Raw genomic sequence first — 18,923 nt, 5'->3', positions numbered from 1 at the left:
TAAATCTACTTAAATCTACCTGCTTTGTCATTATGTGTAAAACATTAATGAGGACACTATACCAGAGGGTATAAAATAAAATAAATGTGGACATGGGGTTTTGAATTAGGATGAAAATCTTAACATTTTTGTCCTGCTTTTAAGTGTTACAGAGATTTAAACGGTTTCTTGATCAAAACACAGACAGATTTCGATGAATCACATCTAGGCCTTTTCAATAACTTCAGTCACATTTAATCCTTTAAATATGCAAGTTTGTGAAGAAGGTAAATTTACCCATAGCCACTCACCTAGGGTACAACGTTTTATAACAAGCTATACAAAGACCCTTTTTATTTCTTATGCTGCCAACATTGCAAGAGAGACAAAAAAAGTACCAAAATAAGCCCAAAGAAGTTCTCAAACCGCTGCCTTAAACCACTTCTCCCACAGTTGCTCTAAAGAATCATTGTGTTTTTTGCATTACATCTAAACCCACCGAGCCAAAGCTGTGTAGCCACAGGACGACTATAGCCAAACGCAGAAGCACTTTGTTTTACTACACCTAGGATATGACGGATATGACAACTGCAAGCTATTTGAGAGAGTTATAATGGGCTGTTTTGATTATTTCCTTTGTGAAGAGGCGCAGTTCGTCGAACAAACAAAACTTCTGGCCACTGACTGAACTGGTATCAGCCTTGTCTGTGTTGGCCTTGATTTTCCCCTCTCACTCATCCTCCTCAGATACGTTTAGTGCCTCCTTAGATCTTCCTCGCCAGGCTTTTCCCCTTCCGACTCTCCCCAGCATGTCCTGCGAAGCAAGCCTTACTTTGTAGCCCCTCACCCCCTGGAGACGCAGCTCTTGAAGTTCTTAATACAAGTCTGCTTGTTGTCATTTCGCCCCCCCCCCCTCCCCCCCCCCCCCTGGACCGGGGGGCTCGACCTGTTTTTCAACAGAGATCACATGCGCATGTAAATAGGCGCGCGGCGCAGCAGTGCATGGCGCGCCGAAGCCTCCACGTGTTTCGCGTTAGCCCGGAGGACAGGGGGATTTAAACAGAGGAGAGACAAGGAACTTGACTGTGGTTTTTAAGTATGTGTCTGTAGTCTGGCTTTTGTCAGATTTAGGAAACTTGCTGTTATCAACACACGCACACACAATCCAGATATTGTGACTATGAAGTAACAGGAGGGGGCTCAAGTTACGTGGACTTTAGTGTCTGTTCAGCGCTGCCTTTGAAGTACACATGCATCTAATTCCTCCCCATCTTCCCATAGGTTCCCTCCTCATTCTGTCGTCATGGGATTTTAACACGTTCTCTCTTTTTTTTTTCTCTCTCTGGGGTTCTTGATGTGCCCGAACAGCTGTCCGTTGGTTTGAGGTTCTCGGTCCAAAGGTTGGAGGACTCCGGACCGAACGTCAGCTTTGAGCTACAGATCCGCAGGTGACACAATCGCGAGCTCACGCACACGACACGTGCACAAGGATCTGTTTGTCTTCCCTGCGATCCGTGTAAATGTGTCCCCGGTCCGTGCCGACACCGTCAACGGTCTGTCTGCGGTCTCATGTGGCTGGCCACAGGAAGGGAGAGAGACAGATGGCCCGAAGGAGCTGCAGACAGACGGGGGGAACAAAATGCCAATCGTTGGCTTTGTTGCACCAGTTTGCACCATTTGTCATCAGTGCATGCAGTTATTCACAAAGGGACGTTTTCAAGGAGTTAGCTAAATATTGTTATATAATATATCGTTATAAATATATCATTTTCATCAAGTTCTTCTTGAGTTTATTGCCATTTTAAATGACAGTAAAGCAGCAGCTTGATGCATAATAAATAAGATGAAAATATAAACTGAAAGACACACAGCCCTGGTGAAAACTTTACATGCACTCATCAAAGGAATGAATGTTGCATCAATTGTGACTGTATATTTCTCTTGTCGTCGCTTTTAAACTGAATGGCTCCCTGTCACTGGCCTGGCTTTTGAGGACAGTCCAAGCATGTCCAATTGGACTGAGGTCAGGCCGTCCCAGAACCTTTTATATTAGCATTTAATTTAAAATCACTTTGAATGCGTGAGTGATATAATTTTCCTGTTGGCGCTTGTGATTTCTCTTGATTAGGAACACAGCCACAACCTCTGTTGTATTTTATCTATCTATCTATCTATCTATCTATCTATCTATCTATCTATCTATCTATCTATCTATCTATCTATCTATCTATCTATCTATCTATCTATCTATCTATCTATCTATCTATCTATCTATCTATCTAGTCAGGCCATAAAGATGATGAAGATTTGTCATTTGTGAGTTTGTTTCCACCCTCTTGTCTGGGTTGTACCTTCAAAAATTCACCTTGTTTCCATTGCATCATTTGACAAACATATGTCTTTAGGAAGGCTGTGCTGTTATTGACCGTTACAAATTGAAGTTTGTGTATTAGACGTAGTTTTAAAAGAATGTTTAGGTAGTTATAATAAAGTGTTGGTGATTCTCTCCACAGCTCCAACAAGGACAGCTCTGAAAGCAACCTGGTCAGTTTGAACCTGACCATCGCTGCCAGCGCTCAGCTGGATTTGCGCGGGTGAGTCTGCATGTCGGTCCACACTTCCCCACCGTCGCAGCTGATCTGCTTTCAGTTTTTGGTTGTTTTCGGAAAGTGCTTTCTGCTTTTAAGATGTTTGGATGTCTACACAACAGCACGTATTTATTGACATTGATTCAAACCAAGCATACACACATGGGGTTATTTGTCAGCTTCTCTCTACTGATGCTTACAAAGCCTTTTCAAAGCCTTGCGCCTGTCATGCCGTTGTTTGGGTGTGGTCAGTTGTGCACACAAACCAAGGAGCGATGCGAAGACGCGGGAGGAGGACATGACGCTCTGTTTGTCCTGTGGACTGTTGTGCTTCAACAGGGACATTTCGGTTGGTTTTAAGTTACTGTTGTTGTAAAACACGACAGTGATTTTACTTCCCATTAATATTTCCAGTTGAAAGGAGGTAATTGGCCTTGATCGTGCAGCGTGGCTTAAAAAGCTCAATTGCATGACCGTGCAACATGCAACCAACATGCTTAGCAACATGTTTTGTCCACTAAGGTCATTTCATCTTAAACTCTACAAATGTTACCATAACAAGAGTCAGAATAAGAATCAGTGTATACTATTTGAAAACTGACGTCAGATATGTTATGTCAGAAGTTGCACGTGGACATCATGCGCCTCTCTCATGTGAATTGTTCTCTGTCCTGATGGTCACAAACAGTGAAAAGCAGTCAGACTCATAATACTTCTCCAATGTCATTTAAATGTAGTTTTTAACCTGAAAAAAAAACATCATGAAATCTGTTTGCAAAATGGCAAGAGCTTAATAATTTTATATTCTGCAGATTAAAATTCACCTGTAATACAGTGGGGGCAACCCTGCACCTTTGGAATAGAAATATATACATTTTCCTTGCAGCAACTCTGCATGGAGTTTGCATGTTCTAGGTTCTCTTCAGGTACTCCAGCTTCCTCACACCCTCCAAACACATGCGTGTGTGCATGCATAGTTTTTTTTCTGGCCTGTTTGTCTCTGTATTGTCTTGTCCTATGATGGTGCTGGTGACCTGTCTGCTGGAGATAGGTCAGGCTTTGTTTATGATGGATGGATGGATGGATGGATGGATGGATGGATGGATGGATGGATGGATGGATGGATGGATGGATGGATGGATGGATGGATGGATGGATGGATGGATGGATGGATGGATGGAAGGAACAGTAAATAATAAGTAAATAACATCTGAACATCGGAGTCCATTTTTTAATAGAAAAAAAATGTGTTCTTACGTCTGATCAACCTTTCCGATCTGGTTTCTGCTCCTTGCAGAGTGTCTCATCCCTCTCAGGTGGTGCTGCCTTTCCCAAATTGGGAACCCAAAGAGAAACCTGTTAAAGAGGACGACGTTGGTCCACAAGTAACGCACATCTATGAGGTACGTTTCAGCTGAAAATACAACTGGGTCTATCAGTCAGAAAAAGCAGCTAAAAACTATCTGGCCTGTTTTTATGAAATTAAGTGGAAAGGTGTGGCGTGGGGTGAGGTGGAGCACATTAAACTCTGCTGCCCTTGTCCCTTGATTTTGGTAATGAAAAAGGAAAAGGGATGGAATAAAATAGGTGTGCAAAGTTTCGGGGTAAAAGGAGGCGAGAACTCTTCAGGGTGAAGGAAACGGCAACATTTAAACAGAGTCACAGTAAAACCAGTGGCTCTATAAAGAATTAAGATGTGGCTGATCAAAGGTCTCCAGCTCGGCAGTAATTACTGCTCTGAGGGCAGGAAGGAGTGAGAAGGAAGAGAAACAGAAGGGAATAAGGAGCGAGGTAATGAAGGAGGGAGGACAGACGCACAGAAGAGTGAGTCTCGTAAGCAAATTTAGATTCCTGAGAGAATGACCAAAAAAAAAAAGGTAGGAGGGGTGAGAAAAGCAGATGGATTGCAGCACACCATCGTCCGTCTGTGCTGATTTCTTTTTGGTTTAAATGGCGGGCAGCTTCATTGAACCCGAGTGCAGCATTGTCTGGCCTGTCCTGCAGCTAATAATGATTTTCATTTGTGGTACTTTTCCCAGTGGGCAGCTGCTTCTAGTTAGAGAGCACTGAGGGTTTTTTTTTTTTTTTCCTCTTTTAAGAATTCCTGCCCCGCAGCAACAGGATCATGTCCTGTTTGGATGACTTGCTTCAGTATATTATAGGGTAGAGGGGGGTGATGGGGGTGGGATGCGTATCGGGGAGAGATGAATACGGTAAAAAGAGGATTTATTAGATTGATGGCTGATTTTGGCTGATGATTCATTCCCTCTAGTTTCAATGATAAACCTAATGAAGGTTTTACTTGTCTTGCGTTTCAATCCCCAGAGACTCAAGGCTGCATTAGTATTATCTACATGAAAACACAGGTGGCCTGTCTCATCATACCACAGTTATGATAACCTGATTACAGCCCCGGCCACATGAGACCCGCTAATCGGGCAGAAGACGGTAAAATCCTGACAGCTCTCTGTTTTTGTTGCTCTCTCTCTCTCTCGTTCTCCCTCTCCAGCTCCATAACTCTGGTCCCAGCAGTATTGGGCGGGCTGAGCTTCAGGTCGGCTGGCCTGCCCGCTTCCGTGATGAGAACCTGCTGTACGCCATGGAGATTCAAACCGATGGTCCAATTAGCTGCCGGACAAACACCAGCCTCAACCCACATGGCCTCCAGGTATCAACGTTCCCTCGCTCGTGCATGTGGACATGTTCTCCAAAAGCAAAACTTGTGGACTTATGGTTATACCTTCTGTAACAGGAATTAATGTATATGCATAAACCTGCATTACATTAAACCCCTGGACCTTTACACATTTAAGTTGGATTTTATTTTTGGTTGCCTGCTTTCTTATTCATTCCACAGGTTCTTCATTACTAGCCAGTATTTTAGAAAGTTTTAGAAAAAAAAATGTAGTGGGACAATGTTATGAAACATGATGTTATGAAACAATAATGTTTAAATAAAATAATCTAAGGCACACTTAAACCCTCCTCCCCCATCATCATAAATCAGGAAATGACAACAAAAATTGGCTACCCGCCTTAAACGGCCTGCAACTACAAGAGTTAAAGCAATTAAAACAACTGGAACTGTTAAGAAAAACTGAGCCAAAATCCGGTTGCCTCCGATTTAAGCCTTTTAGGCAACTGGAACTGTGGCAAAACAAGGCAGAATGAGGACCACACACAGTGAGCAGGGTGGTAAGGGATTTAAAGGAAATTGTCAAAGCTTGTCCTTACAGACATGCTGCAGAGATTGGCATCTCGGGTTCACTAGGTCTCCATAACAGTCATTAGACACTACCTACAAGCCTGAAAAAGGCTTTTCTGTCCTACCCTCACAAACGTAAACATGTGGAGTTTCCTAAAACCACCCCTCTGACATCAGTAGTTGAAACCGTGTGCTTTGGTTAGATGAGGCCAACTTTGAGCTTTTTGGGAAAACCCAATGCTGTAATTTGGTTTTGTCATGAAGCAAAGGATGAATATAATATCACTCAAGCCTACTGTCAGGCAGGCGAGGGCCTTTATCGTATCGTTTTATCGTTATTGTGAAAAGTTTCTTACTATGATAAGAATCTGTGTTTATCTTGACAATGATAAATACTAATTAGTGGTGTCTGAAAACCCCAAACATGCCACCATTGTCAGGATTGTTATTTTTGCTATTTTCATATGTCAGTAGATTCAAAAATATAATTAAATGCAGTTCCTGTGTTCAGTTTGGCGATAAAGTCATACTTTTTTTATATAACAAGGGTCCTGATGAAACATATTCTTTATTGAATTTTAATATATTATATGTTACATTATTAAATATGTTGTTGTATTATACAGTTTTTGTGTGTATTAGGCTATAATTGATGTGCAGGCATAGCTGCACAGTTACTTTAAAAAGACTGCAAAAAGCTGTAAATAGTCTTTTGTCATCTCCTTAATTGCTATCATGATAGTACCACATTATATAGATATAATTTAACATTCATATCACCCACCCCTACTGTCAGGTATGGTGGAGGATCTGTGATTCATTGGGTATGTTTCTCTTCCAAAGGTCCTGGGAGTATTATTAAAGTAAATAGCATCATATGTTTAAATATGAGAAGCTTTTTAATAAAAATCTCTCCGGCTCTACCAGAAAAAGAGTTGTCATTAAAATAAAAAGAAACGGTTCAGCAGACACAAAACCAACTTTCTTCCGTCGTCTTGTTAGTCCCAGGTTCTTTGATCTAAATCATATAAAACCTGTGGGTTAAACTAAATAAAGTGATCTTTAGAAACTGTTTGTAGAAGAATGGCCAAAGTTCTGTCACCTTTCTGTACCAACAATATGAAATGTGCAAATAATTGTTGCACCGGCGATTTTGTTAAAAACTGCAATTCCAGCATGCTTTTCTTGTGAAGATATCAAAAGTTGGATTTTACTAAATTCTCCTGTGTGAAAGTTTACTGCTGCAATAACAGGTGAATTTATTTTTGGGCTGTTTACACAAACTTACTGTAAGTTGGCAATTCAATTCAATTGAATAACATTTTATTTTTATTGCGCCAATTCACAACACATGTCATCTCAAGGCACTTTACAAAGTCAAATTCAATCAAAGCAGACAGACAGATTGGTCAAAAATTTTCCTATCTAAGGAAACCCAGCAGATTGCATCGAGTCTTGACAAGCAGCATTCACTCCTCATGAAAGAGCATAGAGCCTAAGGGACGTCGTCGTCTCCATTGTCGAATGGCTTTTCAGCAATCCCTCATACTGAGCATGCATGAAGTGATAGTGGAGAGGAATACTCCCCTTTAACAGGAAAGAAAACCTCCAGCAGAATCAGGCTCAGTGTGAACGCTTATCTGCCTCGAATGACTGGGGGTTAGAGAAAACAGAGCAGGGACACAAAAAGCACAGAAGCACACATTGATCCAGGAGTCCTTTCTATGTTAGAAGGGTAATGCAGATGATCGTCACCCTGGATGGTGTCAAGGCTAACAGAGCACCAGACCAGGTGTACCTAATATGAAGAGCAAAATGACAGAGAGAATAAAAGGTTAAAAGTGGAAATAATGCAAAAATTGGAGAACAGTAGGAGAGCCACTGTATCCAGCTTTATATAAAATATTATTTTATATAAGGTGGGTATCACGTGCTTGTCAACCTGAGATGTAATGTGGGCTCATTGTTACAGTGTGATACAATGTCTTTCCCACTGTGTGTTGTTTTTCACTGAGCCCCTAAAACAAGGAAAAAGGATCAGGCTTATTTTAGAGGCTGGAACAGCTTCTATTACTAGTCATCCGATCCGTAAACTACTTTAAAAAAATAACTATTGGTTTCTTTGTGTCCACTAGTTTGATTACGGCTGAAAACTTCTTCCAACACATGTTTCTGAGATAATGTTGCAAACTCGGTCATTTTTATCAATCAGCCAACTGCTGCAAAAAATGTTCGTATTTATTAGTGGAAATGCCTGTGGTTCCGCTTCGAACCACAGGGCTGCAGGAGACGAAGAAAAGAAATGGCGTCCCGCTCCCAAAAATAGTTGGTCTGAGAGGAAAAAATAATCAATGTGTGCTCGGGGTGCTGACTTTTTCAAATATTTAAATTAAAATATTGAATCAAGCTGTTCCCGCTGGCCTGCCTCCAAAAGCTGAGCTTCCCGAGCATAAAACAATAAAATCCATCTCTGTTATCTGAAACCTGAGGACACGCAGGCTATTTTCTCCTGCCTTTCCTTCCTCGCGGTCTGTGTAACAGTGTGACCAGGGAAATTGATATCTCGTCAAATCCAACTTTATACCAAACGTCCCCTTTGATCAGATTTTGCACTTGTTTCTGCAGCTGGAAATGTTGTGGGATTTTTATTACATCATTTGAATCTTCGGGCGTTGCGTGTCCTTTTCAGCGGCTGAATGGTGTGTCGCCCAGACGGCAGTAAAATGAGGGATGTGTGATAATCACAGAGTTTTATTGGAAAACTGTCCTCAGAAAGACCAAACGCATATTAAGAGATTTGAACATTGTTTTTTATTGCTTCCTCCTCTGCGTATTTGTGACAGTTGTGTCCAACTTATAGACCCCTAAGACAAGGCACAGATCCGTCTGTGCCGTAAGAACAAAGCTCTTGTTTGACACGCTAACAAAAATAGTTATGTTTACGGTCCAGATTCAATTCAATTCAATTCAATTTTATTTATATAGCGCCAAATCATGATACATGTCATCTCAAGGCACTTTACAAAATCAAGTTCAATCATATTATACAGATTGGGTCAGATTATACAGATTGGTCAAAAATGTCCTATATAAGGGAAACCAGTTGATTGCTTCAAAGTCCCGACAAGCAGCATTCACTCCTGGGGAACCGTAGAGCCACATGGAGAGTCGTCTGCATTGTACATGGCTTTGCAGCAATTACTCATACTGAGCAAGCATGAAGCGACAGAGGGAAGAAAAACTCCCCATTAACGGGAAGGAAAAACCTCCGGCAGAACCGGGCTCAGTATGAACGGTCATCTGCCTCGACCGACTGGAGGTTAGAGAAGACAGAGCAGAGACACAACAAGAGAGACAAAAAATCACAGAAGCACACATTGATCCAGTAATCTGTTCTACATTAGATGGTAGTAGCGGGTGAGCTACTACCTAATTCTTCACTTTCAAAGCCCAAACTCTAACGTTCTGTTACCGGGCTCCTTGTTTGTTTCAGATCTCTTCCCTGCAGGACACACCAGAACTGTTGGGGTTCCTGAGGAACATCACAGATCCTCCTCGCCGCCGCAAGAGATCTGTCAGCACAGCTGACAGTTACAGCAGTAAGACCTTGGTGAGACGCCTCCCCGCACACTCCCACACACACGTGCCTCTTTTTAGGAGCACAGGCTGAAAGAGCGTTCCTCAGCGGTCCGCAGGTGCTTCATGTCTTTCTTCCCACTGTCCGCATTCAGAACTGCACCAACATCTCCTGTCTGAGGATTATGTGCGTCGTTGGTCGGTTGGATCGAGGCCAGAGCGCCGTCGTTAAGATCAGATCAAGGCTTTGGGCACATACGTTTTTACAGGTGCTAATTCTTCCTTTTGTGAAATTATTTAAATGCCGTGTTGCTTTTTTTGTTGTTGTTCTAAGCTTTAAGCATTTTAACACCCGTTAAATTGTGCATTTCGTCTCAAAGCGGCGTAACGACCCCTACATTCTCAACTCGACGGTGTCCTTCACGGTCATATCCGTGCCTTATCGTATCCAGCCCTCCACACTGCCTCAACACAGGACCTCGGTATGAAAAGAACCATAAACAATGGCTGTTAGTGTCTGTTCCCAGTGGACGGAGACATGACCGTCATTTGCATCTTTTTCTGCAGATGGGAACCCTTGTGTTATGGGAGACTCCTGACGTGTCGTTCGCTGTTCCTCTCTGGGTCATCGTCCTGGCCATATTGCTAGGCCTCTTGGTACTGGCAATGCTGACATTAGCTATGTGGAAGGTACACAAAGTTTACAATAGTTTTTACAGTAATGTGCAACTTTTTTTTATTATTCTAATGCTTATTTTTATAGCTTTTGCAACCAAAAAGCAAGAAACATTCTCATTGTCTTAGTTCAATAGCTTGAAAGGCTTCCTGAAGCTTTTAAAAGGTTTTTCATTGGACTTTGTCTGCTTTTTTAGAGATTTTCTATTCAGTCCTTCTACCTTAACCTCAACCGTTTGTATTTTTCACGGATTAAACTAAAGAAATGAGACCAAGTCAAGGGTTTTTTGTATAAAAAGCTTGTAAGGACGTGACCAAAGAGCTGTTTTTTATTACTCTTAGCCACTTAGAGTGGCTTTCGTCTGCTGCTAATCCTGTTACATTGTCTTCTTCTCGCCTCATCACCAAATACAATGCCGGCATTTCTGTTTGCCAGCTTGATCACAGCATTTTGCATTTCAACTGTGAGCTGAAGAGCACAACTTGTTTTGTTCAACCAGTCAATACCTGCAGTTTGGAGGTGTGTTCGTGTCTCCTTAGCCTCGGGACACTGGTGCAGACTAATGTTCTCATGCAAGAAGACTGATCATCGCATTGTACGTATTGGCAGGATGATCATGGATGGTTTATTTCAGCCTTTTTTGGTGAGATCCTTCTGGGCGCTGCCAGGACAGTGGTAGGACATCCTGCACACACTGGCTGCATTACAAAAAGCGGAGATGATAAATTGCATGAATCACTGCCAGCCTTGGGAGACATGAGAAATCCACACAGGCACATGTGGGCTACACCTCATCGATAAGCAGCCTTTACTGCCATCAGGTTCCTCTTTGCAGATATTTTGGAAACAACAAAGCATGACATGTCCATAAAAAGATCTCAAGATTCTGCAGAAACCGTCCGCATTGTGTCCGTTGTGACGCGGTCTTAGTTTGAAGGCTGCAGTTGTGTCTCAGCTTTGTATGCCTCAGCATTTAATTGGCTGATGTTGAAGTGGCTTTTGGTCAGATCATAGACTGAAATGGGGCTGCACAATAAATGTAATCTCTAAATCTAAGGACTGCTTGGATGCAATATTTGATGAGTTATTATATTTCCAGGGAAAGGGATTGCTCTGCATGTAATTAAGTTATTTGGTCAGGTGGATGTACTTTCACTGCCTTTGATCAAAATATGGTATAGATTTCTGTTTTAAAAAAAGATGCTTAAACTCACTGAAAGTGGTGGGGGAGATTGTGTTGAGGAAAAACAAGAAGAGTGAGGAGAAACGTGGATTAATCGCATTTGTAGAGAACGATGACTACAAACGGCTTTGGTTTCCTGGTGTCATGCAGTCTTAGACTGGAAATTTGGAGTAAAAGCTGCCAAAGTCCAAAGAGAAACTTCGAAAAACTTCAACTAAGAGCAACCATTGGTCAAAACCAATTGACTCTGACCTTTAATCCTTTGCACAGTTCTCCATTTCAATATGTTAAACATCTCAGCGACAGTATTTCTATTATCCTGCCACATATTAACTTGTGAATGCGACTCCTTCAGTGCGGCTTCTTCGACCGAGCACGGCCGCCGGTGGATGACGACGTCTCTGACCAGGAGAAGCTAACGTCTGATCAAAACGGGGATGCCTGAGGAAGATGAATGACAGCACTTGGTTGAAAGTTTGTGGTTTAGGAGGAAAGCACGCCTTCTGAATGACCTAAATCAGATCTGGGATCTGCAATAGCTGGAAGCTTCATTCCCTCGATACGGAAGTCTTCTACCTTTTTTTTGTTTTGTTTTAAAGAAACTGACTGAAAGCAAAAACTGCAGCGCCACAAACTCTGGCACCAGAACAACTGAGGTCAAAGCACACAAAATGGGACAAAACACACACGTCAGGCTAAATTACCCACACATGTCCATTGTTTATACATTGCAATGAAGCACCACAACCAAAGGCCGAGTGGATTATGTTGAGAGGACAATACTATAAGGGTTTCTTGTTTTTGTGCAGCACAAAGAGAACTGAGGTCTATGCACAAGTGCTTTTAATAAGTTTTGATGCGAGTGTGTGTGTGAATGCCTGCAAATCTGTGTGCAAGACGTGAATGAGTCTATAATCCTTCACAGGATTTCATTTCTCCCTGTTTCATTCAGTCCAGGCTAAATACCATACAGTTCACATTTACATTCACTAAACACACTACCACACGCATAAGGTAAAAAAGGGCACAGAGTCAAATTGTATATTTATAAATGTATGTGCAATATTTGGGCGTTGTGTGATGCTGAAGCTTGTTGTTACACTGGCACTACTTTTTAGAGCTTCATGTCTTCATTGTATGTGTATATACTGTAAGATTGGTTGGTTGTTGTGTTAGAAAACTATTATTTCTGAAAGCAACATGATGAAACTGTTACAAAATAAATAACTTATTGTCTTGTTGCAGCTCTGTGGGTTTATGTGCAGGAACAGGCCCCCTCTTTACAGCTGATGCTTTGCACTGCTTTGTTTGCAGTCATGAAGGGTAATTTTTTTCTTAATAAGATAAGTAATTATGAACAACTTGTAGCCATCAGACACCAGTTTACGCTTTTGATGGTTTATAGAAAGGCAGTAAGAAATAATGTGGACATCAGCAATGCTGTAATTTAAAAATAAAATTTCAAGGTTTTAACAGGTTTTCATGTCTTGCATCAAGGGTGAATAAAACCTGGATGTATATATATATATATATATATATATATATATATATATATATATATATATATATATATATATATATATATATATATATATATATATATATATATATATATATATACATACAAATCTGGTACCAGTATCAGAGTGTCTTAATACATCTCTTCAGTTTTGTTTAATTACTTACTGATCTTTTTATCTCAGTGGAAGGACTCTTGCTCCCCCAAACGGAGCTGGGGTGAATGCTATCTTTATTTCTGGCTTTGCACTAAGCAGAGGAGTAGACAAAAGCAGGAGAGCGCCACCGTGTGGCTCTGAGGTGAATAAAGTTTAGTGGTAATTTTGTCTGGCAAGAATAGATGAGCAGAGAGCTTTCTCTTCAGCTCCAAAATCAATGTATCCATTTTTCGTAGTAGTGGTGGACCTTTTCGGTTTAAAATAAGAGTCTGTGTTTGTTTAATTAGTTGAGCTGTTAATAGCTGCAGAGTTATCGTGCTAAAGGAATGTTTAATGGAAGCAAAGGTTTGTTTCTCTGAGCAGGATGAATAATTCAGTTTTCTTCCTTTGCTGTCAGAACAGATAAAAATAGATGTAACAGCTCATTTGACTTCTTTTTTTAATCTGAACATTTCCCACACATCGCCAGGTTGGAAACAGCACAAGCCTGTACCTCTTTTGCAGGAACTGCATCTATTAAAGCTGTCTTTTTTTTTAAAGAAAACTTATCTACCTATTATATCCTATGCAATCTCTCAGTGTGATAGAAATAAAAGCTCTCTGTGTGTATAAAACCCAAAGTAGCATATAAAATTGCAAATGCTGTTCATTTGCTGCATAAAGGAGATTTAATGTCATAAACTGTTTAAATAACACCATATGCTGTTATCAGATACATTTCCAAATATCATTGAAGTATGAGTTTGCTTTTGTATTTTTGTTTAGTTTTATTGTGAATTAGTATCCTTTTTTATATATATATATAAAAAAATCTTCAAATTGGAAAGCTTTTTGGAAATCCTAAATCTATATAAAGCCTTTTTCATAATGATTAAGAAACGTGTCGCTGGTTCTGGAAATGGGCCTCTGCTGTGTAACTGTTCATGCTCTGGAATATTTGTTCTTAGAAATATCAATGTAGAAGTGGAGAGAGTATCAGGTACAACTAAACTGAAACATTTGTCAAACTCATACTGGTGGCAAAATAAACACTGCATTAAAAAAAAAAAAAAGACCAAAGCAGATGCAATCTTTCTCCTGCAAATTCCCAAAACCACAACCCCTCTGAGCAAAACCTAAATATGAGCAGAAGTGTCGCTCCTTGCAAAAGTTTTCATACCCTTTGAACTTTGTGAAAAGCATTGTTTAGGACACTGCTTTTCAACTGGATTTACAGGTCTGGGTTTTTACTGGGTCGTTCTAACGCATGAAGACGCTTTGATCTGAACCCTTTCATTGCAGCTCATGCTTTATGTTTAGGTCGCCGGAAAGTGAACCTAAGATATGTTTTCAGAATTTCTTTGTATTTCTCTGCATGACTCCCCAAACACTTTGACAATGATGATGGCAGCATTATGCACCCCGCCATCATGTTTCGCTGTAGGGATGGTGTGTTCAGGGTGATGTGCTGCGTCTTTTTTCCATTAAACGTAGCATTATGCATGTGGGCAATGGCTTTCTTCTTCATATTTGGAAAGTGCACAACTAGTTATTTTACCAGAGCTGTGGATCTTTGCAGCTAAATAAAAACAAAATGTTTGCAACGCCTTTCCCATTTATATTTGTAATTTTTTTAAACATTTTTCCTTCACCTTCACAATGCTCTGTCATGGGATTTCCCATTAATGTTTGTGGCTGCATTGACACTAAAAGGCAAAAAGTTTGCAATAGTTTGCAAGACACCTTTTTAACTTCAGGGTGAATCGTCGTTGAGGAAAACTGCACGCTGCATTTTTCTTCAGACTCTTTATTTCCTTGAATATATGTGATTAAAAAGTTAAATCAAACATTTGAAGTAGGGATTTAACAGCAAATCTCAACACCATGAAAATAAAGGAACATTATTGGTTCTTACTAGATACTGATAGGACACGCTGCATCTTACACAGAGATTCATCCAAACCAAACCGGATTACAAAAATTTGTTAAAGTCTTTGACTCCCATCGTTTCCTGGGTTGTTTGAGCTGGTGCAAAAGAAAGACGTCTTAGGTGAAGCAACATCTTGTGTTTTATTCAAACGAACAATGACAATTTAAATCATTTCATAGGTCTGTACAAGGGGGGTGAGAGTTACTTTTCATCAGCGGGAATAAGGACAGATTGACATTATAATGGAAGACTTTGGCTATTTACAAATTAAGATACCAAACAGACAAACTCACGTTTCTCTAAGACAGGTTTTTTTTTTTTTTTTGTTGCTTTTATGTATTTGTTACAACCAAACCCTCACTCCAATACGCCTGATATGTCAAAGTGCAATTCCAAAGATCTCCACAATGTGGCACTTTTATACCATTCTAAACATTGTACAGAAAAACTGGGAAATTACTCATTTAGGGGAGCCATTTTTTACCTCCTCGTGAACCAAAATGGTTCCTAATTTATACTAAACATCCGGGGTAATGCTGGTGTCTATTTTAATAAAGCCTCTTCACCTTCTGAAATGATTTTGTTCAGTCTTTTTTTTTCTTTCATGCCACACCTTGTTTCTACTGCTCTCCTTAACTCTCACATGAGGTTGTTTACATCATTGAGGTTCTTTCATTTTAGCCTGGAGATAAAGTTCCCTTACTGAAGACAAATCCTCTAAGAAGACTGAAGCTAACAAGAATTTTCTTTATCTGCACAGCTTTTAACCTATTCCTCCAGCAGTTTATGTTTATTGTTGTAAAAAAAAGTAATTTTAAATTACAACCAGGTCACACGTGGACCTCGTCATGGTCTGGTTTGGACCACATTTGTAGCTTTTCACTATAGAGCACCCACAGTGTCAGTCCAAAGCTGACATAACATACCTTCCACACACATTGGCCCCACTGGTGTAAAAAGCTTGAAATAAATGTTATCTATTATTCCAGTGACATAATCTCACAGTGAAAAAGTAAAAAAAATAAAAATACAATAAAATCCAACTTTTAATTTGAGCCCATTTTATTCAGTGGGTTAAAAAAAGCACAGCCAGATTCAGATTTTTATTTAATTTTTTTTCATCAAACTCTCTGGTACCTCAGTTATTTGTACAAGTAAAAACATATGCACACTTTTCTTTCTCTGTTTTTACATATATAGGTTTATCTGTGTATCCTGAAAGTTTTTAAAACAATTAAGGTGCCATATAATGCCATGATACAAATGCCTATTTCCACTGGTCAGTCTTGAAGTCTCCATGACAACTATTTATTTTCACGCTTTTGTCACGGGAGCTAATAATTGTGGAGGATGCTGCGGGTCCCTAATGAGTAAGTACTTTTAAAATATTGTGTACAGTTAAGGCCCAAATTGATTACGCCTGTGACAGATTTAGGTTTAAGATAATCTTTTAATTTTGCCAGCATGTTCTGATCGAGAACCTGAAGAGAGAGCTAGAGATTAGGGTGATGGCAAAGAGGCCTTTCAACCTCCAACATTCAGAGATCATTACTAAGAATAAATCATCTAAATAGCAATGGAAACATTGACGATAATAAAAAGTGGTTGATTGCAGTGAGGGCTATAACGATTTTTGGATTGATTATTGAAAAGAGGGTAAAAATTTGTCAATGTGTAATTTTGTACGTAAATAAATAACAATTCCCCAAATTGGTAGGCTTTTCACTTTTATTTTATTATGTTTTGAGAGATCCCTGTCTCATTTTCTAACAGAAATACACTTCCTGCTGGAATAAAAATATTATTTAAATCTAAATCTGTCAGGGGTATAACGATACTCTAATGCCCACATTTAGAACAAAGTGTTTTGTTTACCACTTCTCTCAAACTGTTGTGATTTATTACAATGTGATTTATTTTTTATATAGATTTTTTTTATTTCCTGTCCAAATTGTATTGGCCATTCTATTGCAAACATATCACAGAAAGTCAAAGCACAACTAAAAAAAAAGGAAGGAATGTCTGAATACTGAAATATTTCAATTTTTGGGGCAACAGTGTATTAGTAAAGTCTTTTTGTACATTTTTCAATACATAAAAAACAAAAAGATCTGTGAACAGTTTATGAAGATTTGTATTACAGTTTAATTCAGCCAATAGAATAAAAAATGGATTTGCTGATGATGAGAAAATTTTCAATAACAACAGACGATGTAAAATGTGGACATAGCATCTTGAGCCAAAAACCAAGGCATGTACCTTATATTAAAATGCGGATAGGGATGACTAAACGTAGCCTCGTGAGACCATCCTGATCTCGTGAGCTTTCAAGGTTTCACTCGCAGATCAGTCTGGATACTCTCCGTTAAAGAAAATTTGGAGCCGTTCACCAAACGAACGTCCAATCAGCGTTGGCTTTGAGGCGGGTTGAGGTGTGACGCAACGGGAAGCGCGACAGTTCAGTCTAAAGAACATGGCGGCTTCAGCCGATGAAGCTAGCGTTAGCGTGGCTATCGAGCAAGTTTTATCGGAATTACAGAGTATTTCTTTGCTGAGCTAACGAGCCTTTACCTGCAGCAGCAAGAGTAGCTTGGCTTGTGGTTGTGTTTTCGTCGTAGCTCTGTTACGAGCAACAACGAATCTGATTGGTTTATTTGGCCCGTCTATCACCAACATAGGCCAATCAGCTAACCAGTATTTTCGCCCCTTCCCAAAATTACTTCAACGGAAGGTTTCCAGATGGATATGCGGAGCAAATCTATCTGGCGGAGTCAGGTAAGACTAAAAGTATATGACAACAAAAGCAGTTTGCACTAAAACTGCCATTACATAATAAAGACTGGATTTCCTATTCAAAATATAGAGAGTACTTTTTCATATTGGCCATTGTGAGTTTGTTGACTCTTTCCAACCCCTTGTTATTAGTGCAATTACTTCTATATTTAACTACAAAATTGCTTCAAAGAGAATAAAGCAGATAAAAAATGGTTTTTATCATACTTTTAAAGAAAAACAGCTGTTGTTTGCTTTCTGTGGAAAATATTTCTGTCAGGATTCACTTCCTGGTTTAATGATGCAAATTAATGCGTCTTTCAGTACAACAAGCTTTCATGGAGGGACTGAAGGTTTGTTGCATCTGTAAGTAAAAGCCTCGACTCGCCTCCATCTTTGCCCAAGATTTCCCAAACAAGCGCTTTGCTAATTGTCCTTTGACTTTAAAGGAATGAGAATAAATTAACCGGTGCAACGCTGTAGTGGCCTGTGTGATTCTGAAATGTGATTTGAATGTGACATGAAGGAAATAAAATACAAAGTCTTTCAAGTAAAATGCAGTTAGTTTTTGATCTTAGGGGGTTTCAGCTCTCTGAACAAAACCAACAATGTTTTCATTGTTGCTAAATGAATATAATATAATATTTTACAATCATATTATTATTATATAGCCATATAGCTTATGTAATAGACATAATTTACATCATTATGTATCTTCTCTTATAAATTTTGACACAATTGGTCATATAGATGGTTTCATTCACTTACATTTTATTCAACTAGCCACGTGCTTTGTGATTTCAAAGTCAATTCTTACAGTAAGTACTTTAGCAATGCCTTTGGTTTGTGCTTTATATATATGCCTCTTGCAACAGAAATTATTTAAATTTGTTTAACTGCCAGAGTTAAACACCATAAGCTTGTAAGTTGAAGCCCACTCTGGCATTCACATCCACCCAGATAATTATTTGACAATGGACCTAAACGCTGAATTCACGGGTTCGGGGGGGGAAAAAAGAACATTAATTGTTGGTGATGCTACATCCACTTCTTTTACATCAGCCCATGAACCTATCACCAGACATTTTATTCAGAAATAAACTCCACATTTCATCGGTTGGTCTGTATGGTGTCATGTGAGCTCTGTAATTGAAAACCAATTCACGTTTGAAAACTACAAACATGAGCCAGACGAGGGAAGAGAAAATGGCTATTAAGACAAACAGTAGTTCTTTTTTCGTAACAGTGAAGGATATAAGACCACATCGTTAGAGGAGAACAGTCAGAGGGCAGTGTGTATTTGTTTATATATATATATATATATATATATATATATATATATATATATATATATATATA

At 39.5% G+C, this 18,923-nt stretch overlaps 1 protein-coding gene across 1 annotated transcript in view; it reads left to right on the top strand.

Annotated features, from left to right (window-relative positions):
* itga8 (integrin, alpha 8) overlaps positions 1-12,680 on the top strand; it is a 67,239-nt gene extending 54,559 nt beyond the window's left edge. Inside the window, exons 22-30 of the mRNA XM_012862692.3 lie at positions 1,348-1,427; positions 2,493-2,573; positions 3,865-3,970; positions 5,077-5,235; positions 9,266-9,382; positions 9,504-9,617; positions 9,729-9,830; positions 9,916-10,038; positions 11,563-12,680. Coding sequence (XP_012718146.2) covers positions 1,348-1,427; positions 2,493-2,573; positions 3,865-3,970; positions 5,077-5,235; positions 9,266-9,382; positions 9,504-9,617; positions 9,729-9,830; positions 9,916-10,038; positions 11,563-11,652 — 972 coding nt within the window. The 3' untranslated portion in view covers positions 11,653-12,680. The remainder of the gene's footprint in view (positions 1-1,347; positions 1,428-2,492; positions 2,574-3,864; positions 3,971-5,076; positions 5,236-9,265; positions 9,383-9,503; positions 9,618-9,728; positions 9,831-9,915; positions 10,039-11,562) is intronic.
* The last annotated feature ends 6,243 nt before the right edge of the window (positions 12,681-18,923 follow it).

Source organism: Fundulus heteroclitus, chromosome 3 (genome assembly GCF_011125445.2).
Source record: "Fundulus heteroclitus isolate FHET01 chromosome 3, MU-UCD_Fhet_4.1, whole genome shotgun sequence".
NCBI classification, from domain to species: Eukaryota; Metazoa; Chordata; class Actinopteri; order Cyprinodontiformes; family Fundulidae; genus Fundulus; species Fundulus heteroclitus.
Note: the sequence above shows the minus strand (reverse complement) of the source record. Positions and strands in the feature narration are given on the sequence as shown.